Consider the following 27,390-nt stretch of genomic DNA (forward strand, 5'->3'; position numbering starts at 1 on the left):
CATATGTAATATGTACACAATAATATTGTGCAAACAAACAAGAAAAATAGCAAAAAATGTCAATTTTTTTAATACCCTGTATATAAAGACCACATATGACCACAACTCCAAATGTGCAATTGTCACTGCATCTAAACATGACATATTACAAAAAGGTAGAAACATATAATATACAATATGTTCTGAAGCTGGTACTGGTGCAGTTAACTTTGCTTTAGGCTCCCATACACAGTAGGTGTTACTTACTATACGTGCAGTAATATGTTATAATAAGCAAGTCACTTCTATATTTATGAGCATGTAGACAATAATGTTGGCTGATATGTAAAACTATGAGATGTCAAGTGCAGGGAAGATATTATTGATCGATCAGATTCATGAATATGTTAGGTACTTAAGCCACAATTAGAGAGTGAAACAGAGACACTGGTTGAAATGTATAGTAAATATTTTATTTTGAACTTTTATGCTGAACTACAAGCTGTGAACTGTGCGATCTCTGCCACCTGTGGTGCCTGGTTTACTGTGTGTAAAACTGCGCAGGTTCCCATGTGTCATCCCACACTTTGCCACTGTCAGGAGAAAAACATAACAAACAACAACCACACACAAAATAGGACAATTTAGGTTGTGACATATGACAATTTTTTAGGATGAAATATCTTCTATATTCATGTCATGCTTTATACACCTTCATTGTAATATAAATTAATCAAATCAAGTCAGAGAGTATTAATATATGAAGCAGACGTCAAGCAGGACCACAGCAGCAGCCACGATCCATCGGAACCTGCTGGATGAGAGAGCACAGAAACTCCAGGGAAGAAGTTTAGTTAGTAACATGCATGAACTGCATTACTGAGACATGTGTGTTTACAGATGGTGGTGAGGGAGAGGGGGAGAGTTTTCAGTAAAAGGAGACGTGACTGCATCTTCAACCAATACTGAGCCTGCATAACCCTGAAAGAGACAGAGAGAGAGGGGGGGGGGGGGGGGGCACTAACCCCCAGCAGTCTGGTCCTATTACAGCATAACTAAGGGCTGAGCTGAACCAGCCCTAACTATAAGCTCTATAAAGAAGTAAAGTCTTATGCCTACTCTTAAAAGTGTTGACCATGTCCACCTCCAAAACTCATAATGGACTTTGGAGGTGGACAGCTATCAAGCTCCTCACAGAAGAGGAGCTCGATAGCTAAAAGCTCCCAATTTACTTTAGTCCAAATACATGAATTCAAATTGAAGTGATAACTATTTATCAACAATATGAATGTCTGTTCCCGTCCAACAAAGTTGTTACTACATACCATGTTGAGCAAGGCTTCCACTTGACTTTAACTTCTTCTTTTTCCTGAAAAACATGATATAAACAAACAATTAATTAAGAAAGACATGCAAGTTGCATACAAAAAGGAGCTTATAAACATTTGTGTACTATTGAATGGCTCAATATATTATACAATTAGTTTACAAAAACATAAGAACCACTATAATGCTTGTACTGCCAGCATCGAGTGCATGTCAGCAAAGCAACACTGCTTACATTGTGGCTCACAAGCAAAACTAACTGAAGCAGATGTTACTGAATGGGAAGGAGCACCTCCACATCAATCACTCCTTCTGAGCATGATGTCAGGAGGACTTTAAAGAACGTAAACATCAGGAAGGCAGCACGACCAGGTCGTATCAGGTGGTCTGTTCTTATTTAATTTCCTATTTGGAGTGAAATCCTGACTCAGTGGCTGAATTAGTGAAGATTCATCAAATACAAAAGCTTATGGATAGTCAGTCAGGCACAGTTCAAATCTGGGAAGTCCAAAGACGCAAACAAATCTGCACAACAGCAGGCTAAATTACTTACATTTACAACTCTCCTGTCTACTATCTCTTCATATTTGAAAATCTTCTGTGTACGGTGTTTTCGGCATTCTGAAAAATAACAAATGAAATATTTACATGAGTTCTGTAAAACTGGAAAAAATGCAAAAATTAAGAAAAAGAAATCTTAACAAACTTAACGAACCTGTCATGTGTTTCGTACATTTACAATACCATAACATCTAACCTTTCCTTGTCCTTTTTTTGTTTGGGACATCCGAGGTGTACACCGTAGAAATTGAGGGAGATGTAGGATGTGGAGATGGAGAGGAGGATGCAGGAGGAAGCAGAGATGAAGAGGAGGATGCAGGAGGAAGCAGAGATGGAGAGGAGGATGCAGGAGGAAGCAGAGACAGAGAGGAGGATGCAGGAGGAAGCAGAGACAGAGAGGAATATGCAGGAGGAAGCAGAGATGGAGAGGAGGATGCAGGAGGAAGCAGAGATGGAGAGGAGGATGCAGGAGGAAGCAGAGATGGAGAGGAGGATGCAGGAGGAAGCAGAGACAGAGAGGAATATGCAGGAGGAAGCAGAGATGGAGAGGAGGATGCAGGAGGAAGCAGAGATGGAGAGGAGGATGCAGGAGGAAGCAGAGATGGAGAGGAGGATGCAGGAGGATGCAGAGATGGAGAGGAGGATGCAGGAGGAAGCAGAGATGGAGAGGAGGATGCAGGAGGAAGCAGAGATGGAGAGGAGGATGCAGGAGGAAGCAGAGATGGAGAGGAGGATGCAGGAGGAAGCAGAGACGGAGAGGAGGATGCAGGAGGAAGCAGAGATGAAGAGGAGGATGCAGGAGGCTGACAGAGGGAAGATGTTGGTTCAGGCTCTAAATGAAGAATAAATTCCTGGTTTAGAGCCTCTGGGTCTGGGACTGGTCCAGCATCCACACTGTCAGCAGAGGATGGTCCAGCTGCTGGTGTAGAACGTTTAGCAGGAGGTGAAGCTTGTAATTCTGAAAAATTTTAAATATTAAACATTCATTAAAATGGGTTGAAAAAATGTACAGTACACATAAACACATAATAAGTAGTGATTTGCATGTTTTCAGTTAAGTTTTACTAAAGATACAACTGGTAAATATTGGCATCAAATAAGTCATCTCGCACACTCACTGACCCAAATAATTCAGTACAAGTGCCCTCGGGGGTAGTGTGACATCTGTAGTGCTTTTCTACATTGTACATTAAAAAATTAATGAGTGTGACTATAAATCCAGATAGATAATGACTTTTTCCTCTGATGACACTACTTTCCTGACTTTGTAGTGCATAACATTTGACACTTCAAGCTAGTACTGTGACTTAGGAGTTTTGTACAATGGTGATGCTAACTACCTCAGGGAGGTAATCAGGTGACCTCTTAAGAAGTATATAAGTTATTTAAGAATCTTGGTGTTCATATTGGTAACATTATATAACATTTGTTATACTAGAAAGTCTCGAAGAGAATTATCAGGTCTGGTTTTTGTGAAGATTTTTAAAATTACATTTGTATATACATGAGTGTGAAAGACCATACTATACACACACACATACAAAATTGTTCAGGTGGGTAACACCAGAGGTTCAGTATGGCTAGCTTTGGTGATGTGACCGACACATGGGGAGGTAATAAGGCAGATATAACACTATTTTCATGTTAGCAACAGGACATGTAGGACAGCTGTCACCTCACAGCAAGAAGGTTACTGGTCTGAAACTTGGCTGAATACTAGAATAGAACAGAACAGAATAGAGTAGAGTAGAATAGAATAGCTGGTGACTGTTAACTATCCTCATCCTCACCATCTTGTTTGTCTCTATGTACCCCGTGATGATCTGCCTTCTTATCTAGGGTGTACCATGAGTATCACCCAAAGACAGCTAGGATAGGCTACCTGATAAGGACACCTGGTTACAGATAATGGACAAAGCATATCTTACTTCTCAGAAGGTGTTCATAAAGCTTCCTCATCTTCATGAGGATGTCACGTGCAGCACCTTCCGCTGGTTCGATCTGAGTGATCACGTCCCCTACTATACGGCCCTTACGGTCAAACTGTCCAAGAAACAGAATTGGTTGGTAGCCCAGGGCATGTAGCTTTGAAACCTGCAAGAACAACAAAGAAAAACATGCAGCCAGTCTTTCATGTAAGCAAACGGATGTTTAACAAACCTTTAAGTTTCACATCTTTGTTGTTTTATTGTTGTCGATAGTTAAAAAGTATTTATGGTGACCAAACCTGTAAATGTATGATAAAATCCATCTTGAAATGTTTTGTCTCTCAGTTAATAGCCGATTAAATTAAAAATCAGAAGTAGCTTAAATAAAAATAGTTTTTAACAAGTTTTTTCTAGTTGGATGTCTTTAGTGTGATGATGTTATTCTGATGTGAATAACTTTTTTATTTATGCTCTTTTATAAATTAATATTTTATGTGTATATACATGTCTTGTTAGTTTCTTACTTCATGATATACAAGAAAACATTGACAACTGTGATTAATAAAGAATTGTCTAGCAGACCAACCACTTATTAGATCAGAACTTTTAAACTTACTGACAACTGGGCTGAATTAACCACCCTGCTCGCATTTCTGTTTTTTTTAACAGAGGCAGCCCAGTTACTGTTTTTAAACTGTTCTTGTTTCTTTTTCAATCCCTCCTTTAGGTTCAGGCTGCCCAGGCATCCACTGCATGTCTTCCTGTTGCAGGTGTTTGGGGCCTGACAGGAAGGGCATGGTTTGGTTTTTGGCTTTGTCATTTCTGCAAATGAAAATGGAACATGTAGGGATTATTTCAGGTCTGTTTTGGTGAAACGATTACAAAAATAATTTATGACCAAAGAAATAACTTATGTTACGAGGCAGTATTACACCATATTTAGAAAAAAAATCAATTACGAGATTAAAGTCGTTAATATTGAGTTAATTACGTGAATAGGGTTAAAAAAAAACCCTGAATTGATTACAGAAAAGATACATTGCTAAAATAGAGCAGTACTAACATTAGCTGGGTGGCCAAGCAAGTGTCTTACACATGAGAATACATCACAAAAAAAATGAAATAAACTTTTGCAGAAGTAGTTCTCTTGGTACACAGACTGCTCTGTGAAAACATTTCAAGTTTAATATCAGTTTAATATCACTGAAATTAATATTTCAGTGAACATGCAAATTACCCACAGTTTATCACAACTTACTTAGCTAGGATCTGCCTCGTGTCCAGTCGAAAACTTCGCTGCAGGACCGTGAGTTGAAAGATACATTTACTGCGACTCCCAAGATGCATTGCAGTAAAAACCATCCAATCGCCTTGCTTAAGATCTGTTGACGTGTCGCTAAAGGCGCGCTGTAGATAAATATTGCAATTTGTAAAAAATAAAATACTAAAATTTGCAATTTTTAATTACATAATTAAACACTGGGCCAGTTTAATTTCGTATTATCGCTGGTTATTATTTTAGAGTAAATAAAGGAATAACGGGTAGCACCAAGCTGTTGTTATCTTCATTCCCATAGCGACGGCGGTCGAGGATTATGGGTAGTGTGCAGTTACGGGATTAGTGCGTCTGCGTAAATTGGTCTGATTGGCTGGAGCCGAGCGCATCCAAAACTAGCAGGAGTGGTGAATGAATCTATAAATGTGTTTTACGTGTGAAATGAAAATAATAAACCTAACAAAGGATTATGTACGTTAAATCTGAGCACTTTCAGATCGTGAATCAGTTTGGAAAACACTGTGTGATGGCCACAACATGAAGCCATTTTATTGTTGAATTATCAGTGATACTTTCACGTGTTTTTGTTGAGAAATGTTAACGATGTCATTAAAAGAAAGCATTAAATTAGGGAGAAAAACCCGTTCGCGGAGAGGGTCCCCGGTTCTCCAGTTAGATTGTGCTTCACGACGTCATGTTTCGCCGTGACGGGGTTATTATTGGAATAAATGGATGGCTGGAGCCTCTGCTCGAAGCGTCTCTGATCGCCGCGAGCGCGTTCATATTGGAATGAATTGACAACCCACAGCGTCACATAAAAAGGTGGAAGGGTACCTTAGGCGTCAGCATGAGAAGTTAAGGGACGTGACAAATCGTCATTATTTTACGCGTCGGGAGTGAGAACGGGTTGGTAAAAGTATATCCTTGCTGTACCCTTAATGCTAATTATGCTAAATTAACCGCTGCCTTTGCCCCTTTGGGATTATTCTTATGTCACTGGGATGTTGACCTTTGACCTTCACATTAGAGAGATGGGCAGACATAATTAGTGTATGAATTTTAAAGTAACAGGTAATAAAGAGAGTGTAGCAAATGTAGTCAGGTTTATTACTCTGTATCACACATGAGTGCCCGAGGGAGGCGGGGCTGACTGGGGAGACACAGGAAACAGAGAGACAGGGCTGACTCGACATGAAACGATGAAACGTGGGACACGGGAACAGAAACTAAACACAGGCTGAAATGAACACTGAGGGAGGGAGAACTAAGATTACTGAGAGCCTGATAAATAAGAAGAACAAAAACCAAGAAAAACAAGAGTCAAAGAAAAGCAAAAACACAAAGCATTGGGCCAGGACCCACTGCTGTGACATTTATATGTGATAAAAACATTAAAAACTGCTCAGATGTTGAAATCTTTCTACGTATACTTTAGGTTCAGCTCTGCAGCCTGGCATTTGGTTAAGCATGATTCAAACATTTGATTTTGTTTAACTGGTTTTAATTATAGTTACTTTTTGTGAACATTTGTTGCAGCATTTAAAAATACATCATTTATTTTCAAACTTTTATTTGATTTAGAGCATCATATTTGACCAACGTAAATGTTTTAATTTCATATAAAATAACTGAAACAGTGAACTAAATATCTGAAATCTTTCCTTCCTTAAAAGTTATAATCCTACTTAAGTTATAGTGCAAACGCTTAAGCAACAAATATACTTGATGCTAATTAATTAATATTTCCCTTTGATGTTGCAACTATGCGGTCACTTCTGTCTTTAAACAAAATAATATTTTCCAGTTACAGAAATCATAAAGTCCAAACTAAAGTGCTACTGTTGCTATATGCATTTTATATAAATCATGGATGATGGTCCTGACATGAAGGAAGAGAAAGTTACAGGTTGCATCCTTTGACTTTGTCTCCGTGCCTTTGGGCGATTTTCAGAAGGATAGATGTTTCTGTTCAATTCTTAAATCAATGTTTTCAAACACAAACACTATTTTAAAGCTTCTAGAGAGTAAAATATTCATGATAATTATAATAACAATAATAAAAACAAAAGCTCTCAGATCCATCAAACCAAGCAGCAGAAAGAACAATAACTGAAGAGAAAACTTTAACCTTGTAGACTTCATTATGTTCCAGCTGCTCTACAGACGCTGTGACCTCGAACTTAAGCAGGTCGTAACGTATGTGCAGCTCAATAACTTCATAATCAGACCCTGTGGTATTTAGGCAGCAGAACAACTAAGAATAACAACTACAAATAATGTTTTTAGGTTTCTGTTGTACTGCAAGGTTCTGTACAGGAGAACCAAACCAAGAGCAAATATTACGTCTCATTTACACCTGAGCACGAAGAGCCATCAACATTTAGCAAATTGAATCATCTTTGTTTAGATGCAAGAAGAATCATATAGAAATAAAAAAGTAGAAATAGAAATCCAGAGCAAAGATATCCTCTAATTCAGCGTAGCACATGTGCAGCTGCTGCGATTCACGTAAGCATTCGGCTCGTCGCTGCTGCAGATTTTTCTCTCGCTGTTCTGGCTCACAGCGCTGCAAACACAGAAATAAATATCCCCAAAGCTGTGAAAGGGAGCTAATTAGTAAGAGTATTGTTACTCTCCGCAGGAGTAGTCCAGCAGTAGAAACCAGTCCAATAACAAGGTGTGTAACATCTAGCAGGGGGACAGAAAAACCCAGGGTAACTTCTAAGGACCTCAACGTCTCTCTCACATTGTGTTTTTTAAACATGCTTCCATTTGTCACTTCAGTCTTTACTCTGAAATACAGGAAGAGAAATCATGGCTGAAACAATTTCTCATGAAACCAGGGGTGTGGTCCAACAGTCAGTTTGGTGAGGAAGGTTCCTAACTGAGAGAAGTGACCCAGAAGTATCTGTGTAGCAGCCACAATGAATCCAGATCATGAGCTGATCCGTGACTGCCTTTGTACAACTTTTACAAAGTGACTGCGAACATTGTGGAACGATTCATAGCGTTTGATTGCTTGTGTGAATGTATTAAACAGGAAACCAGGAGCTGCAGAAACCCAGTAATGCTGGGTTTCTGCAGCTGCGTGTGCGTTTATTATTATGGCTCCAGGTTACATTTCAGGTCTTCTCAGCCCACACCGCCCCACTCGAACTCTGCGCTCCTCCAGTCACATGCTGTCATTAGTTCCACGCTCCCAGTTCAAATCTAGAGGTGACAGCTTTCTCCATTGCTGTCGTCCCCCTTTCATGAAATCCTCTTCATCCTTGGAAGTCTTCAAATCCAATCTGAAGCCCCTCCTATTTTCCAAGGATCTCTCTGACACCTCTGTTATTGTGTTTCAGCTATTCTGCTCTTTTATCTCATTGGATGATGTTTGCATGTGTAGACACGTGTACGTGTAGTTTAAGTTCACATATGTGTGCTTGAGTGTGAATGTGTACATTTTTGTATATGGATGTGCATATTTGCATGTACACATATTTTTTTACAAACATATACGGATGTCTCACTGTTTCTATGATGTTTTCATCTTATCTATTTTAATTCTTTTCACCATATCATCCCTCTGTTCAGCACTTTGGCCGACACTTGATGTCTTTTAAATGTGCTATATAAATAAAGATGACTTATATTTGCATCCGTGTGTCAGAGTGTGTGTTCTTACCTTTAATTTAGGACACGCACACACAGCATAGAGTGAACAGGGACTATTATTGTCCCACAAGGAGCAACAGGACAATTGACCTACTGTATGCTAATGTGAGAGGTGCATACAGAGCCACCCCCCTCCCCCCACTAGGGAAGTCAGACCACAACCTGGTTTACCTACAGCCACAATACACACCCCTCGTCCAAAGGCAGCCGGTCACAACGTGCTCCATCCGGAGATGGACCCCAGAAAAGGAGGATGCTCTGAGAGACTGCTATGACACCACAGACTGGGATGTGCTCCTGAGCCCACATGGTGAGGACATAGAGGGGGCGACACACTGTCTTACAGACTACCTCAACTTTTGTGTGGACACAGTCGCCCCTGCTAAGACGGTACGGTGTTATCCTAATAACAAACCGTGGGTAACACAGGAAGTCAAAGCTGTCCTCAACATGAAGAAGAAGGCTTTCAGGAGCAAAGTGAAGGAGGAGATGAAAGCAGCACAGCGGGAGGTGAAACGCTGCCTGAGGGAAGCAAAGGACACCTACAGGAGGAAGGTGGAGCAGAAGTTGGAGAGGAACAATATGAGGGAGGTCTGGAATGGTGTGAAAACCATCACAGGCCACAACACCAAGAAAAGCACAGTGGGGGGGACTGTGGAGAAGGCAAACGAACTCAACAACTTCTTCAACAGGTTTGACCAGCCCACAACCCCCCCACCCTCACCCTCACTACAGAGTCCTCTCCCCACTCTCCTGCCTCCCTCGCTTCCCCCCCTTCCTGACACCATGACACCCCCCTCCTCCAATCAGCAGCAAGACATCTCCCCCCCTCCCCTCCTCCCAAACATCTCCCAGTGTCACAGTGGATCAGGTCAGGAGGCAACTGAGGAAGCTTCGCCCCAGAAAGGCAGCAGGCCCAGACAAGGTGTGTCCTAGGATGCTTAAGGCGTGTGCTGCTGAACTTGGGGAGCCGCTACAACGAGTCTTCAACCTCAGTCTGCGACTGGGGAGAGTGCCCGCCCTCTGGAAGACATCCTGCATCGTCCCGGTCCCCAAAAAGAACCGGCCCAATGAGCTGAATGACTTCCGACCGGTGGCACTGACGTCACATCTTATGAAGACTCTAGAGCGGCTCTTCCTCAACCTCCTCCGACCACAGGTACAACATGCCCAGGACCCACTACAGTTTGCATACAAGGCGGGTGTCGGAGTGGAGGATGCCATCCTGTACCTCCTACACAGAGCCCACTCACACCTGGATGAGGGATACTGTTTCTTGACTTTTCCAGTGCCTTTAATACCATCCGGCCCTGTATGCTTCAGGAAAAACTGAACAGGATGGAGGTGGACCCCTGCCTGGTGGCTTGGATCTCCGACTACCTCACCGACAGACCACAGTACGTCAGGCTGAAGGACATCACGTCTGACACAGTGGTCAGCAGCACAGGAGCACCACAGGGAGCTGTGCTGTCCCCTCTTCTCTTCACCCTGTACACCTCTGACTTCTGCTACAACTCTGAATTATGCCATATTCAGAAGTTTGCAGATGACACGGCCATCATGGGGTGTATCTGGGATGATCAGGAAGAGGAGTACAGAAGTCTGGTGAGGAACTTTGTCGCATGGAGTCACACAAACCACCTGCAACTCAACACCTCAAAGACTAAGGAACTGGTTGTGGACTTCGGGAGGTCCAGAGAAGGTCCACTGCCGGTTCAGATAGAGGGGGAGGAGGTGGAGGTGGTCAACAAGTACAAGTACCTCGGGCTGTGGGTGGACAATAAACTGGACTGGTCATGCAACACAGAGCACCTGTATAAAAAAAGCCCAAAGCCGACTGTACTTCCTCAGGAGGCTGAGGTCTTTTAACATCTGCAGGAAGCTCCTGAGGATGTTTTACCAGTCAGTGGTTGCTGGAGTACTTTTCTATGCTGTGGTGTGCTGGGGGAGCAGCACAGCAAAGAGGGACTCATCCAGGCTGGAGAAACTGATCAGGAGGGCTAGCTCTGTGGTCGGCATGAAGCTGGACACTCTGGTGACAGTGGCAGAGAAAAGGACATTAAAGAAACTGATGGACATTATGGACAATGCTGGGCATCCTCTGCACACGGCCATAAACAACCAGAAGAGTCTGTTCAGTGACAGGTTGCTTCTCCCCAAGACAAGAACTAACAGACTTAATAACTCCTTTGTCCCACACGCCATCAGACTGTTTAACTCCTCTCTGGAGGGGAGAGGGAGGGGAAACAGGAGGACAAAGGAGGGGGGAACAACTAAGCTGCAGTTCCTCTTCACCTCACTGTACAATACCTTGTGCAATACTTTTTGTAAATAGTCAACAGTGCAATAGACTCAATACTTGAAATGTGCAATTCACTTGTATTTTTATTTTTATTCCTATTTATTCTATTTATCCCCTTTGTATATTTTATTTATATTTGTCTCTGTATTTATATATGTGTGTGTGTGTGTGTGTGTGTGTGTGTGTGTGTGTGTGTGTGTGTGTGTGTGTGTGTGTGTGTGTATATATATATATAACAGTTCTGTAACTGTAACTTCGGTCGTTGCTGTGCTTTTTTTTGGAAGTCGAATTTCCCAGAGGAACCCACCCGAGGGATTAATAAAGTTCTATCTTATCTTATCTTATCTTATCTTATCTTATCTTATCTTATTAAGCGTGTGGCCTGTGTGTATCTATGCCAGTGAAACTGGATCTGCTCATTTTGAATATTGAAAAATATTGTGACTTAAGACAAACATAATAACTAAAACAGAGCAGAAACACGACAATTCAGCAGAAAAGTAACAACTTAAGCAGAAATATTGGAAAATGAGCAGCTGAAAAAAGCTGAATAAGGTGACGTTCACTCAAAACTACTTGTTGTTCAACTGTGAAAAACTGGCAGAAATGTTAAAAACACACGAAAGAACAGCCAGCAGATACACACAATTAGAAATATGAGCACATATGGAAACACAAATGCACAGAGACACACAGGATGTCAGTCAACCACTCTGAATATTCAATTTGAATCTTCCTGGTTTTATGGATTCCCCTCGAACCAATGGCCATAATTTCCTAACCGTAGGGGCTGGAGCGGTCATTCTTAGACCGTTCTGTTCAGAGGAGATGGGGGAATCTTCAAGTGTTGATAGTTCATAATTAAAATATAAATTATTAAAGATATATGGCTTATAATGCACCATAACTGAGTAGAGTTGAACTGCCTTGACTTGCCCTCAAACAACGGTTTGTAAGTCTAAATCTATTTGAAGCATCGATATCATTCTTTCACTGTCACATACAGCAGGCTTTGGTGAACAGTTAAGGCAATATTTTCCGGTCTCAGGCACATTTCATACACTGTGCTCTGCAGACAGGCACACGGACCTTTCAGGTCTACAAAAAGTTTCAAATGAAAAGCTCACAGGTGTGTTTATTAACTCAGTGTTGCAGAATCACAGTGATTCATTAAAAACGTCTGCAGAAGTTGCAAACTTATGATTCATGTCATAAGTTATGATACACTGCTCTCCCCTGCATAAGCTGTTTTTATAGTATCAGCATTGGTATCAGCAATACTGGCCATACATTTACTTGGTATCACATCTATCCCACAATCTGCAGTACTGCACACACTAAGATCACAGTGGACAGATTCTGTCTCTATGCTGGGAACGTCTGTGTTTCCCGGGATCAGCTGTTGCAGATTGTTGGTGCATGGAGGGCTGGGGCCTCTTCTGCCCCCCCTAACGGAGACCACGTAGGTAGTCGGAGGCTGTAAGACAGCGGCTCTCTGGAGAAATCTGATACCTCAGGAGGATGACAGGATTCAACCAGAGAAGCTGCTTCATTATAAACGAGTCTGTGGTTTATAACTGAAAGCTATGATACACATAAACAGCCGTCCATGCACTTAAGTAGTGAGTGAGTATTCACTCCAGTGATGAGCTGTGAGAAAGAAACTGCACACACAGCGAGCGGGCGACCATAAGATTATTATTGCCAAGCAAGAACCTGCAGCTCGAGCAGGCTGAAGAAATCCTTTAATGCTGATGCAGGCTTCACAGTGTAGAAACGAGAACTCTAAGAAACAAAAGAGCAGAAGTCATGTATGAAACACAACACAGTTAACATGTGAAGCACTTAAAAGAAAACACAAATAAAACACTTCCAGTGAGGCGTGGCGATTTAAACATTGCCTGTACTGCTCAGCAGTTGTAATGGCATCAAGAATATCTGCACATAGTTCATAATTACAATTAGAATGAACATTTCTTTCACTAAACTCAAAGTCACTCATTATAGAGCGACATCACTATTTTAACGCAGATGCTCTGATGTAGTAGGTCCAAATACAGGATGGTGGGTCACCCACCCTCCTGCTCCAACATGGTAGGAAAATTATACGGTAGAAAATGTTTATATTCATAACAATGTGAATTTTCTGCTTTAAATACTTTTATATATGTTTTTAAAATGGTCCCTCCACCCACTTTTAGTCCTTTTTCAGACATTGAAATCGGAGGAAATGTTCCAAAAATGTGCTGATTTGAAAGTGAATGATGCCGATCTTTGTTTCCATAGCACAGATTTGTCTGAGACATCATCGAGTGTCAGCCTGTGCCTCTAAGGAGCGTCCAGCGTCCTGTTCATTGTCCATTTCTATCATAATGCACGCACTGGGGTTAAATATTGAATAACAATGTTCTTCCAACTTACGTTTTTCCCCACAGAGTTCAGACTCAATACTGTTAATAACAGACAATCATAGGGTCCTGCTGTCCACACTGTTATAGTTCTTACAGAAATACAGGCTGAAACATACAGATAGGAGCAGCTAAGAGAAGAAGAAATGTGCTGAAACTGTCAGAAAGGAGATTTATTTGTTTCCACTTTACATGTGTGTGAGCATGTGAAAGTTTGTGGATGTTCTTTGTCTGTGTGTCTGTATATAAGATGTAAGGGCGGTGGCCACAGAGATGGTCCTGGTGTTTCACTGGGATGCTCTCTCCACATTGCAATGTGTTTATTAAACCCACTTCAAATCAAGCTCACTGGGTGTGTTGCAGAGTATATAGTTAGTGTAGTTGTTGTTTTGTTTTGTGTGTCAGTTCTACTACTAAGTGTCTGTAATGTCGGGTTGTGTTTAGTGGTTGAGAGGAGGCGGCAAAAACACTTAGCAGGATAGTCAAAATCAGAATCAGAATCAGAATCAGAATACTTTATTGATCCCTGGGGGAAATTATTTTTTGTTACAGTGCTCCATTTTAAACCAACATTAAGACAAGACAGACAATACGCTAACTAAGAATAGTACAATATATACATATATATACATACATACTGTCATGGTCCTGAGTCTGAGAACTCAGTGTTTTGTGTTCCTTGTGCTTTTGTTCATTCAGAGTGTGTATTCTGTTGTGATTTTGCCATTTGTTAGGTTTCTGTTCTTTGCCTGCCTGCTTCCACTTCTCTGTGTTCCCTCTGTCTGTCCATGGTGTTATTGTGTCTGCTCATGAGTCTGCCTGTCAAGTTCAGTGTCCGGTCTGGTTCTCTTTTATTCTGAAAGTTCATGTCTCATGTCAGTGTGTTCAGTTTTACCTCTCCCCTGTCTCGTTAGCCTTATTGCTCCCAGCTGTGTCTCCCTCCTGTGGCCCATTCCCTGATTACTCCCCGTGTATTTAAGCCCTGTGTTTTCCTGTGCTCTGTCGCGTCGTCTGTTTAACTCCATGTCAGTCTGCAGTATTCTGTTACCTGGTATTCATTCTGCGTCTCTCTGCCATCTCTCTTTGTGCATTTCGCTCCTCCTCCCGTGAGTGTCTGGTTTAAGTTTTGTTCTTTAGTTTTCCCAGTTTAGGTTTGTTTACTCCCCGCTCTGCTCTTCCTGTTTTGTCACTTTATCACCTCTGCAAATAAATTTTCACTCGCACCCCAGTCAGTGCCTGCATCTTGGATCCTTTTCTCAATTCACCACACGACTGCTGTGCAGCCGTGACAGTACGACGCGACCACAAGATGGATCCAGCGGTCTTGGCCGGGGAGAGCGACCTCACACGTGCCCTACGCCTGGTGGACTGGGTAACCCACACCTCCAATGCACGAGCGAAAGTTGTGGGGATAAATGCCGTTGAGGCAATCCTGGCAGGAAATCCCTATCTCCACCAGGTCCGGGGATTTACAGACTTAATCGCTGAGCTGCATAAAGCCCAGGAAGCGGTGCAAGCTCGGGAAGTAGCCAATTGTGCCCAGCAACAATGCACTACGACCGCCACAAAGCATCCGTCTCAGATTCACCCACCGGAGGTTTCACGGCCCGACCCCCCAGAGGTTTTTCCCTGCCTGTCGGAGCCGTCAGCGGTGGGGAGGAAACATTCGCGCCACCGACGCTTCACCCCACAGCCGGATTCAGGGACTCCTGTGCGACCAGCTGTGGTGAGTTTTAAGGACGCTGGTGCTTCTGGGACTGTGTTTTCTGGGGCCGTTCATGGGGAGGGTAAAGACAGTACACGGCGTTTACCTACCTTCGTGGTAACTGACCTCTCACAAGTTGGCATTTTCAAAACATCCATAACAGTAGCTGACTGTGTTTCATCCACTCCACCACCAACTCCAGTCTCACTTCAACCAGTACATCAGCCTTTAGCCAGTTCATTAGCCCAGCCTGCATCTATGCCATTAGCCCGATCACCCGTTCCCTCCATACTGGAGGCTGTGTCTGTGCCACCCATTTTGAATCTCGTTCCTAGCACCCATTTTGAGCGGAGAGACAAATGCATTAAAACCACTCTAGTTTCTCAGAAACTGGCTAATTTAGAGACTGTTACTCGCCCCAGGGCCTCCCCAGAGGCTGGGTCTCAGCCCCCAGCAGACTCAGGACCCCTGGCGGTTAAGAAGCCAGCTGAGGACCACACCCGGCCGTCGCTGCCTGAGCAGACCCAATGCTCTGTGCAGCTGCAGTCTGCCATGTGTTTGCCAGAGGCCCGTGCGCCTGCTGGTTCTGTTGCGTCCCTGCCAGAGGCCCGTGCGCCTGCTGGTTCTGTTGCGTCCCTGCCAGAGGCCCGTGCGCCTGCTGGTTCTGTTGCGTCCCTGCCAGAGGCCCGTGCGCCTGCTGGTTCTGTTGCGTCCCTGCCAGAGGCCAGTGTGCCTGCTGGTTCTTTTCTGTCTCTGCCAGAGGTCTCCTCACCTGCTGGTTCTGTCCTGTGTGTGCCAGGGGCTTTAGTGCCCACTGGTTCTGAGACTGTTTTTGCTGGGGGGCCCGAGGAGCCCGTCCAGCCTTCTGCCTCGTCAGCTGGGGGGCCCGAGGAGCCCGTCCAGCCTTCTGCCTCGTCAGCTGGGGGGCCTGAGGAGCCCGTCCAGCCCTCAGCTGCAGTCTCATCACCAGCTGCAGTCTCATCACCCTCGCCTGGTCCAGCTTCCGCTTCCTCATCAGCATCGCCTGGTCCAGCTTCTGCTTCAGCATCGCCTGGTCCAGCATCGCCTGGTCCAGCATCCGCTTCAGCATCGCCTGGTCCAGCATCCGCTTCAGCATCGCCTGGTCCAGCATCCGCTTCAGCATCAGCTGCTTCGTCTGGTCCAGAATCCGCATCATCCTCATCAGCTGCTTCGTCTGGTCCAGCCTCTGCATCATCCTCATCAGCTGCTTCGTCTGGTCCAGCCACTGCATCATCCTCATCAGCTGCTTCGTCTGGTCCAGCCACTGCTTCATCCTCATCAGCTGCTTCGTCTGGTCCAGCCACTGCTTCATCCTCATCAGCTGCTTCGTCTGGTCCAGCCACTGCTTCATCCTCATCAGCTGCTTCGTCTGGTCCAGCCACTGCTTCATCCTCATCAGCTGCTTCGTCTGGTCCAGCCACTGCTTCATCCTCATCAGCTGCTTCGTCTGGTCCGGCTCCAGCCTCCTCTTCATCCTCGTCTGGTCCGGCTCCAGCCTCCTCATCAGCCTCGCCTGGTCCGGCTCCAGCCTCCTCATCAGCCTCGCCTGGTCCGGCTCCAGCCTCCTCATCAGCCTCGCCTGGTCCGGCTCCGGCCTCCTCATCAGCCTCGCCTGGTCCGGCTCCGGCCTCCGCTTCTGCTTCAGCCTCGCCTGGTCCAGCCTCCGCTTCTGCTTCAGCCTCGCCTGGTCCAGCCTCCGCATCCTCATCATCCTCATCAGCTTCGTCTGGTCCAGCCTCCGCCTCCGCCTCGTCTGGTCCAGCCTCCGCTTCGCCTGGGGCTGCAGGGGCCACGCAGCCTTCAGGTCCCCTACTACCACCTCCACATCGTCGGTCATCTGCCAGGCCGCTTGTTGGGCATCTCCGCCACTGTGGACGCCCTCCTGAACGCCCTCCTGAACGCCGCCACTACCTTCCACGTGGCCGGCCTCCGGACTTGTTTCCACACCGCTGTTGCCGTCCGCACAGTCGGCCCCCAGAGCTGTTTCCACGCCGCTGTTGCCGTCTGCACGGTCGGCCCCCAGAACTGTTTCCACACCACTGCCTACTGCGTGGCCGGCCTCCGGACCTGCCCCACTGCTGCTGCCTTTCACACGGTCGGCCCCTGGAACTGAACTGTTTTGGCCTCCGGGTCGGCCCCCTGACCTTGTCCGTCTGGGCCTTTTCGGACTATGTCCCTCCGTCCTGGACCCCCACCGCCCGCCCTGGTCGGGTCGTTTTCTGTTTTTTGGTTCGTGGGGTTTTTTTTTTGGCTTTGGTCCGTTTTTGTGTTTCTGTTGGGCTGTCTGGTGCCAGCCCTTGAGGGGGGGGTACTGTCATGGTCCTGAGTCTGAGGACTCAGTGTTTTGTGTTCCTTGTGCTTTTGTTCATTCAGAGTGTGTATTCTGTTGTGATTTTGCCATTTGTTAGGTTTCTGTTCTTTGCCTGCCTGCTTCCACTTCTCTGTGTTCCCTCTGTCTGTCCATGGTGTTATTGTGTCTGCTCATGAGTCTGCCTGTCAAGTTCAGTGTCCGGTCTGGTTCTCTGTGTCTGTTAGTTTCCTGTTTTATTCTGAAAGTTCATGTCTCATGTCAGTGTGTTCAGTTTTACCTCTCCCCTGTCTCGTTAGCCTTATTGCTCCCAGCTGTGTCTCCCTCCTGTGGCCCATTCCCTGATTACTCCCCATGTATTTAAGCCCTGTGTCTTCCTGTGCTCTCTGTCGCGTCGTCTGTTTAACTCCATGTCAGTCTGCATTATTCTGTTACCTGGTATTCATTCTGCGTCTCTCTGCCATCTCTCTTTGTGCATTTCGCTCCTCCTCCCGTGAGTGTCTGGTTTAAGTTTTGTTCTTTAGTTTTCCCAGTTTAGGTTTGTTTACTCCCCGCTCTGCTCTTCCTGTTTTGTCACTTTATCACCTCTGCAAATAAATTTTCACTCGCACCCCAGTCAGTGCCTGCATCTTGGATCCTTTTCTCAATTCACCACACGACTGCTGTGCAGCCGTGACACATACATACATAAGTCACTTATAAATAAATAGTTGGAAAAGAAACATGTGTAGTTGTAGCAGCAAACAGTGTGTTAAGTGGATGCGTTGTACAAGGAGATGGCCACAGGCAGGAAAGATTTCCTGTGTCGTTCAGTGGTGCATCATGGGTAATCTCAGTCTCTCACTGAACGAGCTCCTGTGACTGACCAGCATGTCATGGAGTGGGTGGGAGGTGTTATCCAACATTGTCTTTATCTTGGACAGCATCCGCCTCTCCGACACCACCTTGAGGGAGTCCAGCTCCATCCCCACAACATTGCTGGCCTTACGGATCAGTTTATTAAGTCTGTTGGCATCTGCGACCCTCAGCTTGCTCCCCCAGCATGCAACAGCATAGAGGATCGCACTGGCCACAACAGACTCGTAGAAAATCCTCAGCATTTTCCGGCAGCTGTTGAAGGACCTCAGTCGCCTCAAAAAATAGAGACGACTCTGGCCCTTCCTGTAAAGTGCTGTGGTGTTTTTAGCCCAGTCCAGTTTATTGTCAATGTGTACTCCAAGGTATTTATAGTCCTCCACAATGTCAACACTGACCCCCTGGATTGAAACAGGGGTCAAGTGTTTCCTGGTCTTCCTGAAGTCCACGATCAGTTCCTTGGTCTTTGCCACGTTGAGCTGCAGATGATTCTGCTCACACCACGTGACAAAGGAGTCGACCACAGCCCGGTACTCTGTCTCATCATCCCTGCTGATGCATCCAACCACCGCAGAGTCATCAGAAAACTTCTGAAGATGGAGGTCTCTGTGCAGTGGCTGAAGTCTGTGGTGTAGAGGGTGAAGAGGAAGGGGGAGAGGACAGTCCCCTGTGGTGCCCCTGTGTTGCTAATCACCTTGTCAGACACACACTGTGGGAGACGTACATATTGTGGTCTTCCTGTCAGGTAATCAACAATCCAGGACACCAGAGAAGCATCCACCTGCATCGCTGCTAACTTATCACCCAGGAGGGTCGGCCTGATGGTGTTGAAAGCACTGGAAAAGTCAAAAAACATGACCCTCACAGTGCTCGCCGGCTGGTCCAGATGGGTGTAGACACGATTGAGCAGGTAGATGATGGCGTCCTCTGTTCCGAGACGAGGCTGATAAGCGAACTGAAGGGGATCCAGATGTGGTCTTACTATGGGTCGCAGCTGGTCCAGGATGAGCCTTTCCAGGGTCTTCATGATGTGGGAGGTCAGTGCCACGGGCCTGTAATCCTGGGGGCCACTGGGACGAGGCGTCTTTGGTACAGAGAGAATACACACTCACACTGGGAATTCCACAGTGTGTCCTTTAATGCACCTGATAATGGATTGCATTTATATAGCGCTTTTCGAGACGCTCAAAGCGCTTTTACAATACCACTATTCATTCACTCTCACATTCACACACTGGTGGAGGCAGCTACAGTTGTAGCCACAGCTGCCCTGGGGCAGACTGACAGAAGCGAGGCTGCCATATCGCGCCATCGGCCCCTCTGGCCAACACCAGCAGGTGAAGTGTCTTGCCCAAGGACACAACGACCGAGACTGTCCGAGCCGGGGCTCGAACCGGCAACCTTCCGATTACAAGACGAACTGCCAACTCTTGAGCCACGATCGACCTTCTCTTCGGCAACCATATAAGCCCGGTTGAACGGCTGCAGCTTAACAAACATAGTGTTTACAAACATAGCACAGTGTTCGTACAACCCATAACGTTGCAAAAGAAAGGTGTCTGGAGAGGTAAAACATAAAATCCGTCCCTCCTCATGCACTAGCGTGCAAGCACATGTCCACACATTCACAGAGAGGGCAGTGGCGCATACCGATGACAACATTAACCCTCAACTTGGGTTGTCTTAAAGAGACACTATACCACTGTGACTTTTACATGTCACAGCAAAAAAGCCACCAACAGCAGGTTGAAGTGTAAACGCTGTGGGGAAACAGGAGGAGTGATACACCTCCTGTTTCCCCACAAAACAGCACAACCAAGGACTTAGAAGCACAATATAAAATACAAGTTAAAATGCTGGGTCACAAAGAACCGTGACAGACTCACCTTTAACTGCCCAAGACAAAGTTATGTGACATTAGTGATGTTTGTACTAACTTGGTTTTAAAGCTTTTACTTTAACTTATACGCTGTTCAATAGTTGTAGTTGATGATTTTATGGATAATTAAAGTCATATATAAGGAGGATTTTTGCTTCGGTTTTCTCATATTTTTTTCTCAGTCTCATCTTTTGTCATTTCAACTCCATGTGTGGCAGATTCCAACCTCAGCCAAGCTTTCCTATAACAATAAAAGACTATAAAGACACATCTCCGGGATGCACTGGTACGCATCTTCAGTGATGTATCCTGGGGTCATCAGGTGTTTCGGGTCTCACAACATCATACACCCTCGCCCAGGCGACCCAGCTGGGGGTGATCAGGCCCCGACTTGCGTACCAGTAGCTACCCACGGATCAGCCCTCTTGATCCACAGCCACCTTGTGGCTTTCTCTGCCGCTTCACTCACAGCCTGGATGGCCCTCTTCTTGGCTGCCCCAGCCACGCCCAGCCAGCCTAGGACTTTGCAGAGTGATCGTCCTGCAAAGCCCCTACAACCCACTTCTATGGGCTCATAGAAAGTCTTCCAGCCCCTTCCCCTGCACTCCTGCACTAGTTCCTAGTACTTTCCTCGTTTCCTTTCATTGGCCTCCTCGATCTGCTCTTCCCAGGACACTGTGAGTTCCAGCATGATCAGCTGTTTTGAGGCCTCAGAAATAATTATCATGTCTGAACGGAGGGATGTTTTTGCAATGTTCTGAGGGAACTGTAGCTGTTTACCCAGGTCAGCCTGTAGCTGCCAATCAGAGGCTGTGTTGAAGAGGCCGGTTGTTAAATTCGGGCGCACCTGGGGTTTCTCTCCAGCCTTAATGAAAGAGATTGCCTTCCTCGGAGCATGATGATGCTTGCTGGTGCTGATTCCTGAGGCAATCTTTTCAGCAACTACTCTGAGCACCTGGTCGTGCCGCCAACGATACCGACCATCGGCCAGGGCCCTTGGGCAGCTGCTAAGGAGGTGTTCTAGGGTCCCTCTTCCAGAGCACAGGGGACAGACAGGTGTCTCGCTCTTCCCCCACAGATGGAGGTTTGCTGGGCTTGGCAGAGTATCGTATACTGCCTGCACTAGGAATCGGATCCGGTGGAAGTCTGCCTGCATGATGTTTGCCCAGGTGACCTTGCGCTGCAAGGTGCTCTCCCACCTTGTCCATGCTCTCTGCCGCTTAAGGCCTACAGCTCGACTTACTCGCCCCTCCTCCACACTTGCTCGGACCTCTTCCTGGAGTAGCTGGTGTCTCTCCTTTCCCTGTGCCCTGCTGACCTGGGCCTTTGGGAAGTACCCCAAGCCTGCTCCCCCTGTTGCTAAGACCCTCACCAGTGTTTTCTGCCTTAGGTGTGACTCCGCCACCTCAACTGCCTTCTCAGCCTTCCACTTTCTTCCTGTCCTTACCTCAATACCTGCTGATGCCACCTTGCAGTCTTTAGAATCTCTGTACTGTAGGGCTTCTTCTAGAGCGGGTATTGGACGAATGTCACCAGTGTCACCAATTTTCTAAAGAAATATATTTCAGAAGGTTCTGTTGACATGAAAATCTCACCAGATGTGGCAACAACCCATCAAATCCACACATGCAAAGTAATCAAACCACACGTTTCCATAGATTATGTGTAATAAAGAGAAATAAGACAGGGAAAAAGTCTTGAACACACTTGCTGCAGTTTGTTTAACACTTTGTACAAAAGCCTTTGTGTATGATGACAGCATCAAGATGCCTCCTGGTGGACAAATTAGTCGAACACATGTATTCTGTGCGCTGTGGGCGTGGCTCTACACAAAGTGACAGATAGTCTCTGAGGTAACCACCATGAGATGCTCAAATGCTCTTAACTTGCACATCACATGTGCTCAGACGTTTCTCCACATCAACAGGGCCCCTTCTATAAACTGTGAGGATTCAGGTCAATGGCCGTTCTATCAGCTTTAGTTTCTCTCTCTGAAACCAGCTGGCTGTGTTTGGGATCATTGTTTGCTGAAATGTCAACCCTTGTTTCATCTTCATCAACACAAATTTTACACTAGAGGGTGTATTTACAAATGTACTTACAATGTCTCAGAGTTTATGAAAAATCTAATATTAAACAGTTCCTAAAATAAGCACACTGGTCAACTGGCTAATTCATTTCTTTTATTTTTGTGTCTTCAGTCTCCTGTGAATGTGGAGTCAGTGTTTCTTCCCCAAGATCTATATTTGAATTTTAAGTTGCTTTCAGATCATGTGAATGATCACACAGATCAGACTTGGTGCAGATAAAGTTAAAGGTGCAGATACATTTGAATTAAACTTGAATGAGCCCTTTCCACATCTGATCTCTGCTCTTGTTACAGTCACAGTTTCCAGGAAGCTCCACAAGTGTGACGTGCTGGAGAAGAGGTTTGTTTGGCAGCCTGACAGTCACACACTTCACTAGTGGCCAATACCACGTCTTTGCCTTATTACCTTCTCTTTGTCTTGAATCATTACTTGAAGAAGAAATGACATAACTAAAAGTTCATATTAAATAAACTGAAACTAGCAAACCCAAAGTAACAAATGAGTTTTGCATCAATCATTGGTTTTTAATTTGAGATTGTTTCGAGTTCGAAAAATGTTGAGCAACAGAACACACCAGCAGAGGCTCAGGAGAGTGCAATCAGACAATGAGTTTATTAAAACACACGCAGGAGAAGAAGTATACAGCATCACATCAGCAAAACGCCTCCCCCTAAGAATACACAAGATGATGATTTCATAGCATCAGGGTTTTACGCCCCCTCGTGCGTCAATTACAGATTAAAATACATCGATTACAGTCAATGGTACATCTTAAATGTGTAAAAAGAGATACAAAAGTTCAGTTTTTGATAACACCTGCCATACATGGTAATACATTTCAAGCCTACATGGTCCCTGAAGACTGATCCCTTTCTTAACTGCTCTCCTGTCATCTGTTACCAAGTAGACTAACATGCAGTTAGAAGCTAAATGAATTCCAGACCTTTGGCCTGGCAAGTTTCTAGATTATATGTGTTTGCAAGCGTGTACGCGGCCTTCTATGTTCCAGGTCACCCACACAATGGATTGTGAAGACATAGCGCTTCACAAAGCTTGAGACCTTTAATAGACTGAACATCAACTCTGAATGAGCACAAATATGCAATGTGTATAAAATGATCATAGCTACACCTGTAATGAAAAAGGTTAATATGATGGCAAACATCTTTGATACAATATCAATCCTGTAAGTAATATTATTAAGGCAATGTTAATAATGCAGGTTATATTATTGCAGTAAAAATAATTTCTGTATCTCCACAAGATCTACGTATGTCCAAGAATGCTAATCACAAACTGCTAATGAACTTCTACCATGGAGCTCCTTCTGCTGCACACTGTGGTTCAGCTGCTGTGGAGGACAAGAGGAAACTGCAGCGGGTGGTGAGGGCAGCAGAGCGGCCCTGGGCCCGACACTAACCTCCCTCAGAGACATTTATATACTGGCAATGTCATCCTCAAGGACCCCTCGCACCCTGGACACTCACTGTGCACCACCACCCATCACATTGCACCTTATATTGCACTGATCACCTCCTCCTTTGTCTGGCATATAACTTGTATATAAAAAAAGCAGGAACTCCAGCAACACTTGAGGGAAGAAGAACAACTTTAATAATTGACCACCGCGTTTCGGCTTGTGGCCTTCATCACGGTCATAGTAAAACATTGTAAAGAATTGCTTAAATACAAGACAGGAAACAGAAAAAAATTCAAATTAACCAGTCAAAACTTCATAGATAGGTCAGCTGACATATAATAGGTAGGTATTGGTTAATTGGTTAAGTCCCGCCCAAGTAAATACTGGGCTAGATCATTAATGATGAGGAGGGGGGGACATAACCCCCATATGTCTGAAAATAACACATGCATGAAATGCATAAGAAGGATGCTATAAATATACACACAGATTTTAAACAAACAAAACAAAAACAGGGGGGCAGTCTTTAATGGTAAAAGCACGTTAGAATTAGAAAACAAGATTACATCATCACATGGGAACACATTTGTTAAAAGAACCTTATTTATGTCTCTAAATTGTAAAGTCTCTAAAGATTAGACTTAAAATTAGGACTTAAGATGAGATGTCTAGCACGCTACTCCTTCTTTGGCTGAACTAACAAGATTACTTGAATAAACATTACTCATGTGAGAGTAATTTAACTGATAAAATTAGGATAAAAAAATAAAAATAATTCTTTTTAAAAAAGGTGTAGTTCATAAAACCTCATTGATCGAAAAATGCTCATTCATACCTCTGGGGTGCAGACTCTTAAAACGGAATATCCAAGATGCTTCTCTTTTTTTCCGGATAAAATTTATGTTGCCACCTCTTTGGTTTAGTTTAATGGCTTCAATGCCGGAAAAATAATGGTGAATTTGGATGTTTATCGTTGAAGTGTCTTGCAACAGGGCTGGTTGAATCATTCCTCTTGATCGAACTTCTGTGTTCATTAATTCAATCTTTAAGAGGGCGGGATGTTTCTCCTATATATATCTTATTGCATGGGCACTGTATCATGTAGATTACATTTTTAGTTCTGCATGTGATAAAGCCCTTTGTGGCAATGGCTTTGTCACCTATAGGGTCTTTGAATGATTTGACATTTTTGGTGTATTGACAATTAATGCATCCCCCACACTTGAAATTACCATGTAGGTTATGAGTTATCAGGGTTTGATCTGGAGTGTCACCATTGGTGATCAGGTAGATTCTGTTCCAGTTATAGTCCCATAAATCATGAAGCTTGCTGCCAGAAAAGCTTCAAATCTCCTTTAAAAGCTATTTGTGGTCTTGGTTGTGGTCACTGATATCATTTGCAAAAACCCCAGTGTGAGAATTGTTGTGTGTGTGTGTGTGCGCGCGTGCGTGTGTGCGTGTGTGCGTACATGCGTGTGTGTGTGTTTGTGTGTGTTTGTGTGTGTGTGCGTGCGTGCGTGCGTGCGTGCGTGCGTGTGTGTGATTAACATTATCGTGCAAACGAACCAACAGAGTTTGATTCTACCGGCTGAAAGTCTCCATAAATGCAGGCGTTTCGGCGGCTACACCGGCTTCCACGAGTGTGACGCTTATTTTGAGAAAATAATAGAATATAAATTTATTTTTATATTTCAATATCACAATAATCTTCCAATGTAGAACTACAAGTTAAAAAAGAACTAACATAAATCAAATACACTTCAGCTAAACACTTCTAATTTATTTCCATCTTACATGCTGTGACTGCAGCCATTCCCACATCTCTGTGAATGGGACTCATGGACATGGATCAGTGGTTGTTGATCAATGGTCCTGAGAATCTGCATAATTAAGATGAAGGAACGGAGCTCCCAGCCCATCGTTCCTGCAGCTGCTTTCAGTCTTTATGCAAATGTCCTGTTTGTAAGACTGAAACCTGCAGCTGAGACTGAAGACGTCACCTGATGATGACGACACGTTTCTCCCACAAAACGCTGCGTCCAGATGAACAGAAGCAACAGACTCACTTTCCTGGATGATTGAGATGCATCAAGACTTCATTGTGTGTTACTTCTCATTCAGCACAGACACATTATTCCTGTTAGGTCATGTCAGCTGTCACTCAGTACAAGCACAACTGTGAACAACACAAACTTCTCTTCAATGTGTCACAGAAACACTAAGTGTGAGAGCCTGTATGACACACAGGACAGACTGTAAGCTCTGCTGGCTGCACAGCACTTTGTAGCAGTTTTCCAACATGTCCTCCACCCGTGATGTCAGTGGTGGGACCCCAGTCACAGCACTCAGCACCACCTCCTTTAAATGGATTTTATAGCAGTTCCTCCCGTTACTCGGTGCAACGCTTCTTAAATGTGTTTTTGCAGGATAAAACACAGCAGGTGGTGTAGAGAGGACGTCAGCTGACGGAGCAGAGGGAGGCAGACTGTGGATAAATGACAGAGTGAGAGGAGAGCAACCATGACAGAAGCACAGGTGTGGCAGATAGAAGTGGCTTTATAGACACTTATTGTCAGTCCTCGTGCATGCTGTGGAAATAAGTGTCTGTGTCATGAGGTGACATGTGAGCTTATCTTTGGTCAATAATGTCATGATCGGCTGTGTGCAGGCAGGAATTTGACCCAAACGCAAACTCACTGGAGACAAGACTGAACTCAAAATGGCAGCTTTTATTGCTGAACACAAAACTCTACAAAACCTAAACTGGGAAGACTCTAACAAAACACACATAGGGAGCCACAGGTAGAAACAGAAAGAGAAGAGAAAAGAAAAGAAGAAAAAAACAAAAACAAAAACAACCCCCCCCCCCCAAAAAACAACAAACAAACAAACAAACAAACAAACAAACAAACTAGGGTTAGGAGGCAGCAGGGCAGCCAGGTTTACGTAGTACTCAGGGTTGTAACATCGTACACAAAATCACACCTCATATGCTTAACATAGTCTGTCCATTTAGACCATATTCCCTGGAAGTTTAAGAGAAAATGACACTTTTTCCATCGTATAGATCTCTTGTACAGAATGGATCCAGTCTTCTATCGTTGGTGGTTCAGGCTTAAGCCATCTTCTCGTAAGAGGCTTTTTACTTACGGCCAGAAGGATGTACAGGAGTCTTCTGTCGTTGGAATCCAGTTTATCCACTGGTGCATTGCACAAAAACATGGTCTCAAAAGTTGAAGGAAAAACAAATGAAAAAACATTTTGTAAATGATCATGGATTAGAGACCAATACTGGCGAATATCTTTACAGTCCCAAAAGATGTGGAAATGGTTAGCTCCGTCTCCCCCACATCTCCAACATTTATCACCAAGTCCTCGATATCTTTGTTGAGCAGGGGTAATGAAAAATCTCATGATGCTTTTCCAGCTAAATTCATGCCAAACATTAGACCCAGTGGTAGCCCACTGTATCTTGCATGCGTGAGCCCAACACTTCTCTGTAATTGTCAAATTACCCTCCTTTTCCCACTTCGCTTTAATATACAGAGTGCTGTCGTTTTTACACCGCTGGATGCTGTTATATAATTTAGAAATAATTTTACTTTGCACTTCAGATTTGGTTAGTAATAAGAATGTTTCTACAAATTAAGTTGTGATTAAAATAATTTCTGA

The 27,390-nt window shown here is 44.5% G+C and overlaps 1 protein-coding gene across 1 annotated transcript; it reads right to left on the reverse strand.

Annotated features, from left to right (window-relative positions):
• Nucleotides 1-430: 430 nt before the first annotated feature.
• LOC309704974 (uncharacterized protein) lies at nucleotides 431-5,141 on the reverse strand. Its single transcript, XM_082530535.1, has 7 exons — nucleotides 5,053-5,141; nucleotides 4,411-4,616; nucleotides 3,795-3,960; nucleotides 2,063-2,824; nucleotides 1,859-1,926; nucleotides 1,305-1,348; nucleotides 431-572 (listed from the first exon to the last, which is right to left on the reverse strand). The coding sequence occupies exons 2-7, from the start codon at nucleotides 4,612-4,614 to the stop codon at nucleotides 521-523; spliced, it is 1,296 nt and encodes a 431-aa protein (XP_082386661.1). The 5' UTR covers nucleotides 4,615-4,616; nucleotides 5,053-5,141; the 3' UTR covers nucleotides 431-520.
• Nucleotides 5,142-27,390: the final 22,249 nt, after the last annotated feature.

Source organism: Aulonocara stuartgranti (genome assembly GCF_965226115.1).
Source record: "Aulonocara stuartgranti genome assembly, chromosome: 4".
Taxonomy (NCBI): Eukaryota; Metazoa; Chordata; class Actinopteri; order Cichliformes; family Cichlidae; genus Aulonocara; species Aulonocara stuartgranti.